This window comes from Salvelinus namaycush, chromosome 5 (genome assembly GCF_016432855.1).
Source record: "Salvelinus namaycush isolate Seneca chromosome 5, SaNama_1.0, whole genome shotgun sequence".
In the NCBI taxonomy this organism is placed as follows: Eukaryota; Metazoa; Chordata; class Actinopteri; order Salmoniformes; family Salmonidae; genus Salvelinus; species Salvelinus namaycush.
In genome coordinates this window covers 21,964,547-21,982,425 of record NC_052311.1, presented here as the reverse complement: position 1 = coordinate 21,982,425, position 17,879 = coordinate 21,964,547, and the positions used below count along the sequence as shown (strand labels likewise).

Genomic DNA, 17,879 nt, shown 5'->3' with positions numbered 1-17,879 from the left:
AGACTGTCCTAGCTAAATTCTTGCTTGAGGAATTGCTCTTTGCTAAGAAACTATTTGTTTATTTTTATCATTTTAATTGAAAACAATCACAGTAAGGTACTCAATTGTTATCCAGAAATAATTTGATATCGAGATAAAAACTTTAACTAAATAAAGTTAACTAAATCACTCAATATATACATTTTAGCTGTAAAAAAGCATGAGAATAGATTTAGAAATGTACAGTCATAGAATACTGTGGTACATCAAGAATGAGTTGAGACTGTCTACAATGAGGACTCAAGGGTGAAAATCTATAGCTTTAAACTGTTATTAATTATTTAAATTGAATACATCAACCCACATTTTCTCCCAGTCCTATTTGGTCGGTGGTGCTGCATTAAAGATCCTCAGAACCTGTTTGAATCCCAAATTTATGAAATCAGATAAAGTGCCTGAGTCATTGGGTAGTACGTCAACATATTAAAATGAGTACCCTCATAGCATAGGGAATCAATAAATGTTGAATAATTCACGTGACAGGTAGTCTGAAGCCTCGTTTTATCTGCTTGCCGAATTAATCAGAATCTTAATGAGTGTGCTGGCACTGAAAAACCTGCATCCATCAGCAACCTATTGAGCTAATTGATTATTACAATTAACGAGTTGGAAACAAACTGATTATGAAAAAGCTTAGCGTTTTCATATTGGTAGAATACCTAGAAAAACAGTACAATTGCCCTTGATGTATCACACTTGGCAAGGAAGGAGAATTGTAATAGCGACGTCAACGTGAGAAAGAGGCACACACACACAGAAGTCAGAGATGAAAAGCGGAGGCAAGATATTTCATTTGGTTTCTTATCTGAACATTATTCTGGGGACCTACTCAGTATGAGTGGGCTGCTGTCTTATGTTGCCATGGCAATGATTTTTCCACCCTCTACCCCTATTCTTGTCATCTGTGCAAGGGGACACCTTGTGGAAAATAATGGAATAGCCTAGAAACAGCACCATTCATAGTACAGGCTGCTTCACAATATATTACATTATTGGAACATCTGTCATCACCCTGCAACTCAATAATAGATGTTTCCTCTCAAGGTTCACTGTAATGGTTACCATAAGAAACAACAACAAATACCCCAAAACATATTTTCAGCCTCCTCACTTTTTCTGGGTTGCATTTTGATTCCTACCGTTCTTCTAAGGCTTTGATTAGGTGTCAAACTCATCCCAAAGGAGAATTGGAACTGTCAAATGTGTGGGCCCTACAAAAGAAAGGTACACTGTCAGTATTCACAAGATGTGTCAGTCGCCTATCTGGCTTTATGACCACGCTTGAAATATTCCTGCTGCAATTTAGGCAGAGAGCTTTATCCAGGTCAGTGGAGACAACGAGGTTAGGAACTGCTACAAGGTATTCATGCTCTTCAACCAGGATGAAGCTATCTTCCTGGAATGGTGGCACCTCTTATTCTGGCCCTAGCCCAGTTGGTTAGTGAGTGGAACAGTATTTGTAGTTCATTTTTAGATGGCTCATCTGTTATAGTCAACAGATTTAAATTGTTCCTAAATTATTCGTTTGTATGATATTCCTGTAATATCCCACTCTACTCACTCAACCTGAATCCCTTCTTTGTAATTTCCCCCTAATAAAATAATAAATCGGGTTTTTGCAATTTTGAAAATCAACATGTGGAACCAAGGTGGCTTTTTAGAGCACAAGGCGCCAAACTACATTTCCCAGGATGCATTGTTAGTAACCTTACAACCCAACATGGCTGCGCCCGACGAAGCATGTTTTTTTATTTGATTAAGTTTAGTTCTCCTTTAGACACAGTTATATGTATCTGATTTGGGTTTTTCATCACACCTCTAAGAATTCATACATTGCGATTGAAATGTAAAGAAATGTAGCGTATGTTGATACGATTTAATAGGGTCTGCGGCGTTAAATTGGCTAGCTATCAGGACTAATGTCAATGCCCTGTACAGAAGCTTTAGCTAGCTAACGAATTGATTAACTAACGAACGTTAACATGCAGCTGTCTTTAATAAAACATCATGGGTGTGCAACACCTTTTTTAAGGCATCTTTTGGACTTCAGAGTTTATCAAACAAGACAAAGGAGCCAGTACTGTAACATAGCTTGCACGGTCATTCGACACCGATGGATGAAGAGGGCACCTGTTTTCTGCACACACAACACCACCAACAAGATGATCAGTACACAGGCTGACAAAGTAATGAACTCTACATTGCAGACAGCGTGCCGTGCAGTATGCATTATCTTACAAGTCAAGGCCTTTATTGTAGCTAACTGCACTAACTTGGTTGCATAGTCACTTTACCCCTAACGTTACCTACATGTGCAAATTACCTCGACTAACCTTTACCCCCTGTATATAGCCTCGTTATTTTATTGTGTGACTTACATTTGACTTTAGTTTATTTAGTAAATATTTTCTTGAAACTGCATTGTTGGTTAAGGGCTTGTAAGTAAGCATTTCACGGTAAGCTTTACACATGTTGTGTTCAGCGCATGTGACAACATTTGATTTGAGTTTGTTATTTCTTGAAGGAGAGCATAGATATGTCAAAGTTCCCAGTGGAGAGGATCAGAAACTTCAGCATCATTGCTCACGTTGACCATGGGAAAAGCACCTTGGCTGACAGGCTTCTGGAACTAACAGGTAGCTATCACCTAAATGACCATATTCTTCTTCATTGGTATCATGGTGTTTAACTTTTTGTGGAAGCTGGCACCAACTGCAGGAGTGTGTGATCGATCACATTATATTTTGTGATATTAAAGGGAGGGGAAGAAATGGCACCACCAACTAACCCTACACCTACAGTTGAAGTTTTGGCAATTCGGTTAGGACATCTACTTTGTGCATGACTTAAGTAATTTTTCCAACAATTGTTTACAGACAGATTATTTCACTCTATCACAATTCCAGTGGGTCAGAAGTTTACATACTCAGTGGACTGTGCCTTTTAAACAGCTTGGAATTGACACAATTTGAGTCAATTGGAGGTGTACCTGTGGATGTATTTCAAGGCCTACCTTCAAACTCAGTGCCTCTGACATCATGGGAAAATCAAAAGAAATCAGCCAAGACCTCAGAAAAAAATTGTAGACCTCCACAAGTCTGGTTCATCCTTGGGAGCAATTTCCAAACGCCTGAAGGTACCACGTTCATCTGTACAAACAATAGTACGCAACTATAAACACCGTGGGACCACACAGCCGTCATACCACTCAGGAAGGAGACACGTTCTGTCTCCTAGAGGTGAAAGTACTTTGGTGCGAAAAGTGCAAATCAATCTCAGAACAACAGCAAAGGACCTTGTGAAGATGCTGGAGGAAACGGGTAAAAAAGTATCTATATCCACAGTAAAACGAGTCCTATATTGACGTAATCTGAAAGTCCACTCAGCAAGGAAGAAGCCACTGCTCCAAAACCGGCATAAAAAAGACAGACAACGGTTTGCAACTGCACAAAGATCGTACTTTTTGTAGAAATGTCCTCTTGTCTGATGAAACACAAATATAACTGTTTGGCCATAATGACCATTGTTATGTTTGGAGGAAAAAGGGGGAGGCGTGCAAGCCAAAGAACACCATCCCAACCGTGAAGCACGGGGGTGCTATCTTGTTGTGGGGGTGCTATCTTGCAGGAGGGTCTGGTGCACTTCACAAAATAGATGGCATCATGTGGAAGAAATTATGTGGCTATATTGAAGCAACATCTCAAGACATCAGTCAGGAAGTTATCGATTGGTTGCAAATGGGTCTTCCAAATGGACAATGACCGCAAGCATACTTCCAAAGTTGTGGCAAAATGGCTTAAGGATGACAAAGTCAAGGTATTGGAGTGGCCATCACAAAGCCCTGACCTCAATCCTATAGAAAATTTGTGGGCAGAACTGAAAAGCGTGTGCGAGCAAGGAGGCCTACAATCCTAACTCAGTTACACCAGCTCTGTCAGGAGGAATGGGCCAAAATTCACCCAACTTATGAACTTGATGAAGGCTACCTGAAATGTTTGACCCAAGTTAAACAATTTAAAGGCAATGCTACCAAATACTAATTGAGTGTATGTAAACTTCTGACCCATTCTGAATGTGATGAAAGAAATGGAAGCTGAAATAAATCATTCTTTCTACTATTATTCTGACATTTCACATTAAAATAGTGGTGATCCTAACTGACCTAAGACAGGGAATTTTTACTAGGATTAAATGTCAGGAATTGTAAAAAACTGAGTTTAAATGTATGTAAACTTTCGACTTCAACTGTATATACCACTATTTCATAAAAATAAAAGGTCAAATATATATATATTTTTTAAGTCCACTACTTTGACCCTAACTGATCCTACACCAGGCCAACAGCCTGGAAGACAGGACTCTTTCATTCAACACACCTTCTAGATATTCTGCAGTAAAACCTTGTACACCCAAGTACTACCCTGCAGTTTCCACAACAGCATCCATTTTCGGTGATTTGATGTCCGTTTTTGTGGTACAGTTGATAACCATGGCAATGAATTCTAAGAAGCCAACCTTACTAAAGCGCAAATTTGTATTGGCCTAGTCTACTACTCACCCTTGACCCATCGTCCTATACTCCCCTTAAGCTCTGGACCTCGAAGCCAGTTCCACTACTTGTTTTCATTGTTCCACTCTAATCAGGGCTGATTTAGTCCTGGCACACCAGGTGGGTGCAATTATCAGGTAGAACAGAAAACCAGCAGGCTCCAGATCTCGTAGGTTAAGAGTTGAATACCCCTGTTCTACTCTCTTCACTGCCTCAGCATACGAAACCTTTTTTTCTACTCTGACCCTGGCAACCTCAACCTGTCTCTCTCGCAACGGGCACTTCTGATTCCCAACAACATGGGCACCCCCACAATTGACACAGTTTTTTCCAGCGATACTATGCATTACTTTGTCCCATGCCCTCCTGCACACTTATCACATCTCAGAATCTCCCTCCTACACACTGCTGCAACATGACTATAAAGGACAGACCGTGTCTTCTGTTTCACCATGCTCGCCACCGCATCGCGCCAAAAGGCAGGACAGAAAAGAGTAAAGGTCCACTTTGAAATCCATTTAACAGTACCCAAATTATTATCTACCTAGCCTGAGACGACATATGTGTCAGCCAAAAGGCAGGGATCCACTTTCTCCAAAAATGTCACTCCCGCTGGGCCAGAATTATTCTTTTCATGACCATCTGGGCGAGGCTCGGACTCAATTCTTCACCACACCTGCCACCGCAGGTAATTCATCCTCACTCTCGTCAGGTTCAATTTCTGAGCCATCAGAGACAGCAGACTACTGTTTGTACTTGGCGCCATTCTTCCTCAACACACGGCTCTTCTCCTTCTTCCTGGCTGTCCATAATCACGTCTATCCGTTCACCACACTCATGCCGCGCCTTCATCCGCCGTATTGTTTGCAGAACACGCACTAATGACCTTTCTCCAATACCCAACTTCGGTTCCATAGCCCAAATTACTATTCCGGCTATCTCTGGCCTCTCCATTCTCGCAAAATGTGGGCTACTCTGCATCTTTGTCTAGGGTTCCATGCTGGTCCATTACCATATTCATACACATGGATCACACAAGTACTCATGCATTTCGTTTCTTGTTTGATATGGCTCAGCTCATTGCTTGGTTTTTACAGGTGCCATAACCACGACCGATAAGAATAAACAGGTGTTGGACAAGCTGCAGGTGGAGCGAGAGCGAGGGATAACTGTGAAGGCCCAGACAGCCTCCTTGTTCTACAAGTACCAGGGACAGACCTACCTGCTCAACCTCATTGATACACCAGTAAGTACATTGAACAATTTCTTTAACATTGCAAACATTTCTACGAGTTTACTGAGTTACAGTTCATACAAGGAAATCAGTCCATTGAAATAAATGCTTTAGGCCCTAATCTATGGATTTCACATGACTGGGAATACAGATATGCATCCGTTGGTCACAGATACTTCTACACCTGCATTGCTTGCTGTTTGGGGTTTTAGGCTGGGTTTCTGTACAGCACTTTGAGATATCAGCTGATGTACGAAGGGCTATATAAATACATTTGATTTGATTTTGATTTGATACCTTTAAAAAAAATAGGGGTGTGGATCAGAAAACTAGTCAGTATCTGGTGTGACCACTATTTGCCTCATGCAGCACAACACATCTCCTTCACATAGAGTTGTTCAGGCTGTTGATTGTGGCCTGTGGAATGTTGTCCCACTCCTCTTCAATGGCTGTGAGAAGTTGCTGGATATTGGCGGGAACTGGAATTCACTGTCATACACGTAGATCCAGAGCATCCCATACGTGTTCTATGGGTGACATGTCTGGTGAGTATGAAGGCCATGAAAGAACTTGGACATTTTCAGCTTCCAGGAAATGTGTACAGATCCTTGCGACATGGGGCCGTGCATTATCATGCTGAAACATAAGGTGATGGCGGCGGATGAATGGCACGCCAATGGGCCTCGGGATCTCATCACGGTATCTCTGTGCATTCAAATTGACATCGATGAAATTTTATTGTGTTCGTTGTCCGTTGCTTATGCCTGCCCATACCATAACCCCACCGCCACCATGGGGCATTTTGTTCACAACATTGACATCAGCAAACCGCTCGCCCATGCAACGCAATACACGCTGTCTGCCATCTGCCTGGTACAGATGAAACTGGGATTCATCCGTGCAGAGCACAATTCTCCAGCGTGCCAGTGGCCATCGAAGGTGAGAATTTTCCCACAAGTCTTTACCGATGCCGAACTGCAGTCAGGTCAAGACCCTGGTGAGGATGATGAGCTTTCCTGAAAATGTTTCTGACAGTTTGTGCAGAAATTCTTCAGTTGTGCAAACCCACAGTCTCATCAGCTGTCCGGGTGGCTGGTCTGACGATTCCACGGGCGGAGAAGCTAGATGTGGAGGTCCTGGGCTGACGTGGTTACACGTGGTCTGTGGTTGTGAGGCCAGTTGGACATACTGCCAAATTCTCTGAAGCGGCTTATAGTAGAGTAATTAACATTACATTCTCCGGCAACAGCTCTGGTGGATATTCCTGCAGTCAGCATGTCAATTGCACACTCCTTCAAAACTTGCGACATCAGTGGCATTGTGTTGTGTGACAAAACTGCACATTTTAGAGTAGCCTTTTATAGTCCCCAGCACAAGGTGCACCTGTGTAATGATCATGTTGTTTAGTCAGTTTTTTGATATGCCACACCTGTCAGATGGATGGAGTATCTTGGCAAAGGAGAAATGCTCACTAACAGGGATGTAAACAAATTTGTGCAAACAATTCGAGCGAAATAAGCTTTCTGTGCGAATTGAAACATTTCTGGAATCTTTTATTTCAGCTCTTGAAACATGGGACCAACACTTTATATGTTACGTTTTATATTTTTGTTCAGTGTAGATGGGACTAGATACTGTCAGTGACACAAGGGGTTTGTTTGTTTTAGTCTTAATTACAGCACTCCTAGTCTTCTCTGTTTTCAGGGTCATGTTGACTTCAGTTATGAAGTGTCTAGATCCATCTCAGCGTGCCAAGGTGTACTGTTGATCGTTGATGCCAATCAGGTAGGTTTTTCAGCAACTTTATTTTCGGAATAATGTGCATTTGACAGACACATTACCTGGAAAATGTATCCACGGTAGTGTCATTGATGTGTTCTTGTGTGGATCAGGGGATTCAAGCACAGACTGTGGCTAACTTCTACTTGGCATTCGAAGCTCAGCTGACCATCATTCCTGTCATAAACAAGGTACATATCCCAATTAATCTATGTTAGATAAGTGATTGACAAATACCATCATGTTCTAATGTTTCTTTTTCAGATTGATTTGAAAAATGCTGATCCAGAGAGGGTAGAAAAACAGATTGAGAAGGTGTTTGATATTCCAACTGAAGAATGTATTAGGGTGAGTTTATTGACTGAGATGTTGATAATTGCCAATATCTTAGTTTAGACAACTGTCTAAATATGATGATTCCACCTCTCTTTAGATTTCTGCCAAACTGGGCACCAATGTAGAACAAGTCCTTCAAGAGGTGGTGAAACGGTTACCGCCGTAAGTTTTATTACTCCTTACTTCCTGTTGGAACAACAAATGTAATGCACTTCCTCATTGAATCAATGGCAGCCTCCCAAATGGCACCCTATTCCCTATAGTGCTCTACTTTTGACCAGGGCCTATAGAGATCTGGTCAAAAGTAGTGCCCTATGTAGGGAATAGAGTGCCGTTTCGGATGCACTCAACATAGTCATTTTTTGTTCTCAGACCAACCTTTAAAAAAGAGGACCCATTCAAAGCCCTGGTGTTTGACTCCAACTTCGATCACTACAGAGGGGTGGTGGCGAACATCGCTCTTTTCGGAGGCTATTTGTCTAAAGGAGACAGGATCATATCTGCATACCTGGGGAAAAGCTACGAGGTCAACGAGCTAGGCCTCCTCAGGCCAGATGAGCACCCCACAGATAGATTGTGAGTGTCTTATCCTGCATAATATTCATCTTGTCTGATTCCATATCATTGGTGGTGACTGTTGTATTAAACGCACACTCTGTCAGTTCTCCCTTCCTCGTGGTAGTAAGATACAAGATGCTAATAATTGTATCTGTTCTTCTTGTTTGGTACACTACTATATTGCTATATAGGCATATCATATTGGTCACATGGCTGTAAATGAACAATGACTCTCTTCTTTTCATTCCCGACGCTGTGGTGTGTTGTGCAGGTACGCGGGCCAGGTGGGCTATGTGATAGCAGGTATGAAGGAAGTGAAGGAGGCCCAGATCGGTGACACCCTCTACCATCAGAAACATCTGGTAGAAGCTCTGCCGGGGTTCAAGCCAGCCAAGGCCATGGTGTTTGCCGGTACACTGAGAAGCATTCCAATCTGGCCATGTGCTAGACAGACATAAAAGTGAAAACCCAATACAACTGGTCCCATAATGTTGCATTTACACAGTGTCAATAGGCAGTAGTTTATAACTACACATTAGTAGTAGCAGGTGTCACTGATTTCCATCCTGAGTGTGCTTGTTGGCATCTCTCCAGGGATGTACCCTACGGACCAGTCAGACTACAGCGCCCTCCGCAGTGCCTTGGAGAAACTGACGCTCAACGACTCCAGTGTGACGGTCCAGAGAGACAGCAGTTTGGCACTGGGAGCAGGCTGGAGGTCAGATCATAACATGACCAACTAAACTACAATCATCTACTACTTAAAGCTGTACAAATGGTGACGGGGATGACCTTGACAGGATACATAGCTTTGGGTCAATGCGTCATAACCACCCTGGTCTGTGACTGCACTGCTATGCTTTATGTTCTTCATTTGCTTTGAGGGATACCATTTTCAGCTGTGACCCTGACTTCTAAATTGTTCTCTCCCTCACACTGACACTCACATTGTTATTCTTTTCCTTTGTTTTTCTTTCCTTCCTTTTGTAGGCTAGGCTTCCTGGGCCTGCTCCACATGGAGGTGTTTAACCAGCGCTTGGAGCAGGAGTACAACGCCTCTGTCATAGTGACAGCCCCTACCGTGCCCTACAAGGCTATCCTGTCCTCCGCCAAGCTCATTAAGGTAATAGACAGCACCACCTCTAGGGACTTCAACTCACATGTACAGTTGAAGTCAGAAGTTTACATACACTTAGGTTTTTCAACCACTCCACACATTTCTTGTTAACAAACTATAGTTTTGGCAAGTCTGTTAGGACATCTACTTTGTGCATGACACAAGTAATTTTTCCAACAATAGTTTACAGACAGATTATTTCACTTATAATTCACTGTATCACAATTCCAGTGCGTCAGAATTTTACATACACTAAGTTGACTGTGCCTTTGAACAGCTTGGAAATTCCAGAAAATTATGTCATGGCTTTAGAAACTTCTGATAGGCTAATTGACATCATTTGAGTAAATTGGAGGTGTACCTGTGGATGTATTTCAAGGCCTACCTTCAAACTCAGTGCCTCTTTGCTTGACATCCTGGGAAAATCAAAAGAAATCAGCCAAGACCTCAGAAAAAAATTGTAGACCTCCACAAGTCTGGTTCATCCTTGGGAGATATTTCCAAACACCTGAAGGTACCACGTTCATCTGTACAAACAATAGTACGCAACTATAAACACCATGGGACCATGCAGCCGTCATACCGCTCAGGAAGAAGACACGTTCTGTCTCCTAGAGATGAACGTACTTTGGTTTTTAAAAGTGCAAATCAATCCCAGAACAACAGCAAAGGACCTTGTGAAGATGCTGGAGGAAACAGGTACAAAAGTATCTATATCCACAGTAAAACAAGTCCTATATTGACATAACCTGAAAGGCCGCTCAGCAAGGAATAAGCCACTGCTCCAAAACCGCCAATAAAAAGCCAGACTACGGTTTGCAACTGCTCATGGGGACAAAGATCGTACTTTTTGTAGGAATATTCTCTGGTCTGATGAAACAAAAATAGAACTGTTTGGCCATAATAACCATTGTTATGTTTGGAGGAAAAAGGGGAGGCTTACAAGCCGAAGAACACCATCCCAACCGTGAAGCACGAGGGTGGCAGCATCATGTTGTGGGGGTGCTTTGCTGCTGTAGGGACTGGTGCACTTCACAAAATAGATGGCATCATGAGGAAGGGAAATGATTTGGATATATTGAAGCAACATCTCAAGACAGCAGTCAGGAAGTTAAAGTTTGGTCACGAATGGGTCTTCCAAATTGACAATGACCCCAAGCATACTTACAAAGTTGTGGCAAAATGGCTTAAGGACAACAAAGTCAAGGTATTGGAGTGGCCAGCACAAAGCCCTGACCTCAATCCCATGGAAAATTTGTGGGCAGAACTGAAAAAGCTTGTGCGAGCTTGGAGGCCTACAAACCTGACTCAGGTAGACCAGCTCTGTCAGGAGGAATGGGCCAAAATTCACCCAGCTTATTGTGGGAAGCTTGATGAAGGCTACCCGAAACATTTGACCGAAGTTAAACATTTTAAAGGCAAATACTAATTGAGTGTATGTATACTTCTGACCCACTGGGAATGTGATGAAATAAATAAAAGCTGAAATAAATAATTCTCTCTACAATTATTCTGACATTTCACATTCTTAAAATAAAGTGGTGATTCTAACTTTACTAGGATTAAATGTCAGGAATTGTGAAAAACTGAGTTTAAATGTATTTGGAGAAGGTGTATGTAAACTTCTGACTTCAACTGTACATATATTGCATTGGAAAGTTGACATGATTTTACAGCAAAATAAATAATTTATTTAATTTTTTACTATTTTCTACATAGTAGCATAATAGTGAATACATCAAAACTATGAATTAACACAGCCAAAAAAGTGTTAAAAAAAACAAAATATATTTTAGATTTTTCAAAGTAGCCACCCTTTGCCATGATGACAGCTTTACACACTCTTGTCATTCTCTCAACCAGCTTCACCTGGAATGCTTTTCCAACAATCTGAGTACTTGTTGGCTGCTTTTCCTTCACTCTGCAGTCCAACTCATCCCAAACCATCTCAGTTGGGTTGAGTTTTTTTTATAACCCAGCCCTGATCTGTACTTCTCCACATCTTTGTCCCTGACCTGTTTGGAGAGCTCCTTGGTTTTCATGGTGCCGCTTGCTTGGTGGTGCCCCTTGCTTAGTGGTGTTGCAGACTCTGGGGCCTTTCAGAACGTCTGTTATACTGAGATCATGTGACAGATCATTTAACACTTAGATTGAACACAGGTGGACTTTAGTTAAGTAATTATGTGACTTCTGAAGGTAATTCGTTGCACCAGATCTTATTTAGGGGCTTCATAGCAAAGGGGGTGAAATAAAATGCACGCACCACTTTTCCGTATTTTTCTTTTGTTGTTGAATATTTTGAAACAAGTTATTTTTTTCACTTCACCAATTTGAACTATTTTGTGTATGTATATTACATGAAATCCAATAAAAATCCATTTAAATTACAGGTTGTAATGCAACAAAATAGGAACAATGCCAAGGGGGGTGAATACTTTTGCAAGTCTCTGTACTCTTCTGTAAACTGGCCATCTCTGTATACACATTGCAAGACCCACTGGTTGATGCTTATTTATAAAACCCTCTTAGGCCTCACTCCCCCCCTATCAGAGATATCTACTGCAGCTCTCATCCTCCACATACAACACCTGTTCTGCCAGTCACATTCTGTTAAAGGTCCCCAAAGCACACACATTCCTGGGTCGCTCGTCTTTTCAGTTCGCTGCAGCTAGCGACTGGAACGAGCTGCAACAAACACTCAAACTGGACAGTTTTATCTCAATCATGGACACTTTTACTGACAGTTGTGGCTGCTTTGCGTGAGATTGTTTTCTCTACTTTCTTGGCCTTTGTGATGTTTGTACCCTGTTTTGTGCTGCTGCCGTGTTGTGCTGCTACCATGCTGTGTTGTCATCTGTTGCTGCCATGCTATGTTGTCTTAGGTCTCTTATGTAGTGTTGTCTCTCTTGTCGTGATGTGTTTTGTCCTATATTTTTAATCCCAGCCCCCGTCCCCGCAGGAGGCCTTTTTGGTAGGCTGTCATTGTAAATATGAATTTGTTCTTAACTGACTTGCCTAGTTATATAAAGGTTAAATAAATAAAAACAGTTGATGTTGAGATGTCTGTTACTTGAACTCTGCGTTTGATGGTTTTTGCGACTGCATATAAAGAAACTTTCAAAGTTCTTGAAATGTTCCGGATTGACTGACCTTCGTTTCTCTTTGCTTATTTGAGCTGTTCTTGCCATAATATGGACTTGGTCTTTTACCAAATAGTTATCTTCTGTATACCACCCCTACCTTGTCACAACACAACTGATTGGCTCAAATGCATTAAGACGGAATGAACTTTAAACAAGGCACACCTGTTAATTGAAATGCATTCCAGGTGACTACCTCATGAAGCTGGTTGAGAGTGCCAAGAGTGTGCAAAGCTGTCATCAAGGCAAAGGGTGGCTACTTTGAAGAATCTCAAATATAAAATGATTTTGATTTATTTAACTTTTTTTTGGTTACTACATGATTCCATATGTGTGATTTCATTAGTTTTGATATCTTCACTATTATTCTACAATGTAGAAAATAGTAAAAATAAAGATAAACCCTTGAATGAGTAGGTGTGTCCAAACTTTTGACTGTTACTGTACGTCAACTATTATTGTCAAACAGTGAAAAAATTGTTTATAACCTGTTTCATACACTGTCATGTGAAAAAAAAAAAAAAAAAAAAAAATATATATATATATATATATGGTAGCCGTTGTTTGGTAAAGGTTCTAACTGTTGTGTTGTAGGAGCATGGCAAGGAGGAGATCACCATAGTGAACCCAGCCCAGTTCCCAGACAGGTCTGTAGTGAAAGAGTACCTGGAGCCCATGGTGATGGGGACCATCATCACCCCTGATGACTACATTGGGAAAATCATGAGTATCTGCTTGGTAAGCCAGCCTGGCTTTCAGGTGTTGCTAATTATTTGTTTTTAGGATCACTGTGTAACAGAGACATTTAAGAAAATGTGTTTTGATTACTTTGCACCAAAAAAAAATATATATATATTTTGTTTTAATTGGTCCATTCATGTAGAATCGCCGAGCAGTCCAGAAGAACATGGTGTACATTGACGACCACCGAGTGATGATGAAATATCTCTTCCCACTGAATGAAATTGTCGTGGACTTCTATGACCTCCTCAAATCCATGTCTTCAGGATATGCCAGGTAATTCTATGTTGCATAGGGACCTTCTCAGTAGGGCCGGAACGATACCAGTATCGCAATATTTTTTCCCATGGCAAAAATGAAAACACAAAGCAGACCAAACTCTTCAGTCCTTTAAAAACCTGCTGGATGTAAAATATTGTGTGCTGTAGTTTGGAAAATAAATACATGTGACTCTGGATGACAACATAATGATGTTTGTTTCCAACATTATGCCTGTTTTCCTAAAGAAATTAAATCCGCTTCGTGTTTTGTTTCCTTGCCAGGATACGAACGAGTATCGCGATACTGGTATTGTTCCGGCCCAACTTTTCAGATTGATTTGGCAACCTGAATTATTAGAAGAACATGAGTCATTTTATGTTGTAATATGTTCATCAGCTTTGACTATGAGGATGCAGGGTACCAGGTTGCCCATGTGATCAAGATGGATATTCTGCTGAATGGGAAACCTGTGGAGGAACTCACCACTATTGTTCACAAGTAAGTCTTTGATACTTAGTGCTTAGACCTATATCAGCTAATCTTTGGGCTCAGACCCCTACTGTTGAAAAACAATTGACTGAATCCTAACTCAAACTGTGAATCTCTCCCGTTGACATTACTGTGTGATTCAACTCTTGAGTAAAAAACAGTATCTACTATACAAATACATTTTTGGCTCAATGTATCTGTCTTTCAAGGGCTACTAATACTATGATATATTTGAGTACCGTAATGATGTGACCCTTGGGTGACTTCTGTTCTCCTATGTATAGAGATCGGGCATACAGTGCAGGCAAAGCCATGTGCGAGCGCCTGCAAGACGCCATACCCAGACAGATGTTTGAAATCGCAGTACAAGCAGCCATCGGCAGCAAAGTCATCGCCAGGGAGACGTAAGTGTAGTGGCCAAACATGGAAGAATACACACAAGACCAAGTCATTTGGAAAGTTGGTTGCGTTTCAGATTGCATGACACCCGCTCTCTTTCTCTTGCAGAATAAAGGCTTACAAGAAAAATGTGCTCGCAAAATGTGTAAGTAAACTTGTTCTTTTAATTAAAATGTTGGTTTATACCAATGATTTAGATATACACTAGGTGACTGATAGGGGGCGCTGTGTTGAAGCCACTGTGCCTCAATCTTGGCACTCCCCCACCGTTGTAAAAAATAGAAATGCATTTATTAATGTTTACATTCATTTTTTGCCACATTTATTATATTACAGACACCTTAATGCATACTTTTATGTGAGCTAAACATCAAATAAAAAATTACAAAATATATTTAAAAAGACATTTGCCTTTAAAGTATAATTTAAGATGAATAATATTACTGTCCCCACTACAACAACAAAAATACTTAAATGCATGTAATTTTGTCCTTGAAAGATTTCATTTAAATAATGTAGAATTCCTATGAAGGACTGCTCCCGCTGGGGAGTGCCAATATGGCCGACCTGTGTCTTCAAGGCCTCTCAATGGACAATACATACCGTCAGCAATTCAGGGTTTATATACAGTACCAGTCAAACGTTTGGACACACCTGCTCATTCCAGGATTTTTCTTTATTTGTACTATTTTCTACATTGTAGAATAATAGTGAAGGCATCAAAACTATGAAGTAACACATATGGAATCATGTAGTAACCAAAAAAGTGTTAAACAAATCAAAATATATTTTATGTTGGAGATTCTTCAAAGTAGCGACCCTTTGCCTTGATGACAGCTTTGCAAACTTTTGGCATTCTCTCAACCAGGTTCATGAGGTAGTCACCTGGAATGCATTACAATTAACAGGTGTGCCTTGTTAAAAGATAATTTGTGGCTTTTCTTTCCTTCTTAATGCGTTTGAGCCAATCAGTTGTGTTGTGACACGGTAAGGGTGATATACAGAAGATAGCCCTATTTGGTAAAAGACCAAGTCCATATTATGGCAAGAACAGCTCAAATAAGCAGAGAGAAGTGACAGTCCATCATTACTTCAAGACATGAAGGTCAGTCAATACGGAACATTTCAAGACTTTAAAAGTTTCTTCAAGTGCTGTTGCAAAAACCATCTATGATGAAACTGGATCTCATGAGGACCTTCACAGGAAAGGAAGACCCAGAGTTACCTCTGCTGCAGAGGATAAGTTCATTAGAGTTACCAGCCTCAGAAATCGGCAATTAACTACACCTCAGTTTGCACCTCACAGAGTTCTAGTAACAAACACATCTCAACATCAGCTGTTCAGAGGAGACTGCGTGAATCAGGCCTTTATGGTTGAATTGCTGCACAGAAACCTCTACTAAAGGACACCAATAAGAAGAAGAGACTTGCTTGGGCCAAGAAACACGAGCAATGGACATTAGACCGGTGGAAATCTGTCCTTTTGGTCTAATGAGTCCAAATTTGCGATTTATGGTTCCAGACGCTGTGTCTTTGTGAGACGCAGAGTAGTTGAACGGATAATCCCTGCATGTGTGTTTCCCAACGTGAAGCGAGGAGGAGGTGTGATGGTGTGCTTTGCTGGTGACACTGTCAGTGATTTATTTCGAATTCAAGGCACACTTAATCAGCATGGCTACCACAGCATTCTGCAGCAATATGCCGTCCCATCAGGTTTGTGCTTAGTGGGACTATCATTTGTTTTTCACCAGGACAATGACCTGACACACCTCCAGGCTGTGTAAGGGCTATTTGACCAAGAAGGAGAGTGATGGAGTGATGCATCAGATGACCCGGCCTCCACAATCACCCAACCTCAACCCAATTGAGATGGTTTGGGATGAGTTGGACCGCAAAGTGAAGAAAAAGCAGCCAACAAGTGCTCAGCATATGTGGGAACTCCTTCAAGACTGTTGGAAAAGCATTCCAGGTGACTACCTCCATGAAGCTGGTTGAAAGAATGCCAAGCTGTCATAAAGGGTGGCTACTTTGAAGAATCTATAATTTAACTATTTTTTTGGTTACTATGTGTTATTTCATAGTTTTGATGTCTTCACTATTATTCCACATTGTAGTGTTTTAGTATGTTAGCTGATCCTTGAGTCTCTTTAGCCCCATTTTTTTAACTGGTGCTAACATGGGTCCTTTGTCCTGATCTTGTTTACATTCTGATTGTGCCCATATTTACAGATGTCTACACATGGTATTAAAATGTCTGTTATCCGTCCACTGTGTTTGCATTGTGACCAGATTTCCTGGTCCCTCCCTTTATGAAAATTATTTGACAGACAATCTTTCAAAATACTATTTATTTATTACAAGACACATATTTATGCCATAAGTCAATGGCGATCACCTGTCAATGATTTTAGAAAGCGGATAATAGTACGTTAAATGGTTTCACTGTCCAGATCCGGCTACACTTCTAAGATATCCAGACACAATGTGTGTCTGACTACCTCTGGAGGTGGGCAGGAAGACCTGATCACAATGTGTCTTTTGATTATCTACACCTGGTCTGGAAATGTGGGCACAATCTGAATGTGGACAGGATCAGGACAAAGGATGCATGTTACAACCAGGTATAAACAGGGCTTTTCTCTCTTTTAGTACGGAGGTGATATAACAAGAAAGATGAAGCTCCTGAAGAAACAAGCGGAGGGTAAAAAGAAGATGCGGTATATTGGAACCGTGCAAGTCCCCAAGGATGCCTTCATCAATGTTCTGAAGAGGAAAGACAAGTAGAATATCAGTATCATTAGTCATTGAAGGTATTTTTTGTTCAACAAATTAACGAACAATATTGTTAACATCAAAATAACTTCAATGTCCCATACATAAAGATGTTACATTTTAACATTGTTTATTCTTATAATGTAGATCCCGTTGCCTATGAAAACATGTAACGATTACTCAGTGAAATACTGTAAGTGCAAGGTGCAAATACATCAATGATGTAAATAATAAAACAAGATCAAATGTTATCATGTCATTTCTCTTGTTTCTTTCCCTTTACCATGGATCCAGTGTGCTGGGGTTGTAACATTTTGGCTTAATCTTAATTGTACTTGTATTTCCTTGATTCCTCGCGTCCTCTCTACTGAAAACACATTGAGGGAGAAGATCTGGCGGGGGGGGGGGTCTAATTAGTTATACCGTTAAGTTGGAAAAGAAAGACAGTGGTTGGATTCGAACCAG

General features: G+C 40.9%; 1 protein-coding gene across 1 annotated transcript; it reads left to right on the top strand.

Moving 5' to 3' along the window:
* The first annotated feature begins 1,766 nt into the window (after nt 1–1,766).
* guf1 (GTP binding elongation factor GUF1) lies at nt 1,767–17,665 on the top strand. The gene is made up of 17 exons (XM_038992944.1): nt 1,767–2,225; nt 2,564–2,675; nt 5,686–5,834; nt 7,527–7,607; nt 7,715–7,792; nt 7,866–7,949; nt 8,035–8,099; nt 8,310–8,513; nt 8,767–8,906; nt 9,090–9,213; nt 9,486–9,618; nt 13,347–13,490; nt 13,636–13,769; nt 14,151–14,252; nt 14,528–14,647; nt 14,751–14,787; nt 17,292–17,665. Exons 1-17 carry the CDS (start codon nt 2,022–2,024, stop codon nt 17,424–17,426), a joined length of 2,046 nt encoding a protein of 681 aa, XP_038848872.1. The 5' UTR covers nt 1,767–2,021; the 3' UTR covers nt 17,427–17,665.
* Nucleotides 17,666–17,879: the final 214 nt, after the last annotated feature.

Excerpts from the sequence above, each read along its gene's own strand:
- guf1 (XM_038992944.1), top strand. The coding sequence starts at position 2,022 with ATGCAGCTGTCTTTAATAAAACATCATGGGTGTGCAACACCTTTTTTA. Across the intron at positions 9,619-13,346 it reads CCTCCGCCAAGCTCATTAAG|GAGCATGGCAAGGAGGAGAT; the intron begins GTAATAGACAGC and ends GTTGTGTTGTAG. Across the intron at positions 14,788-17,291 it reads AAAATGTGCTCGCAAAATGT|TACGGAGGTGATATAACAAG; the intron begins GTAAGTAAACTT and ends TCTCTCTTTTAG.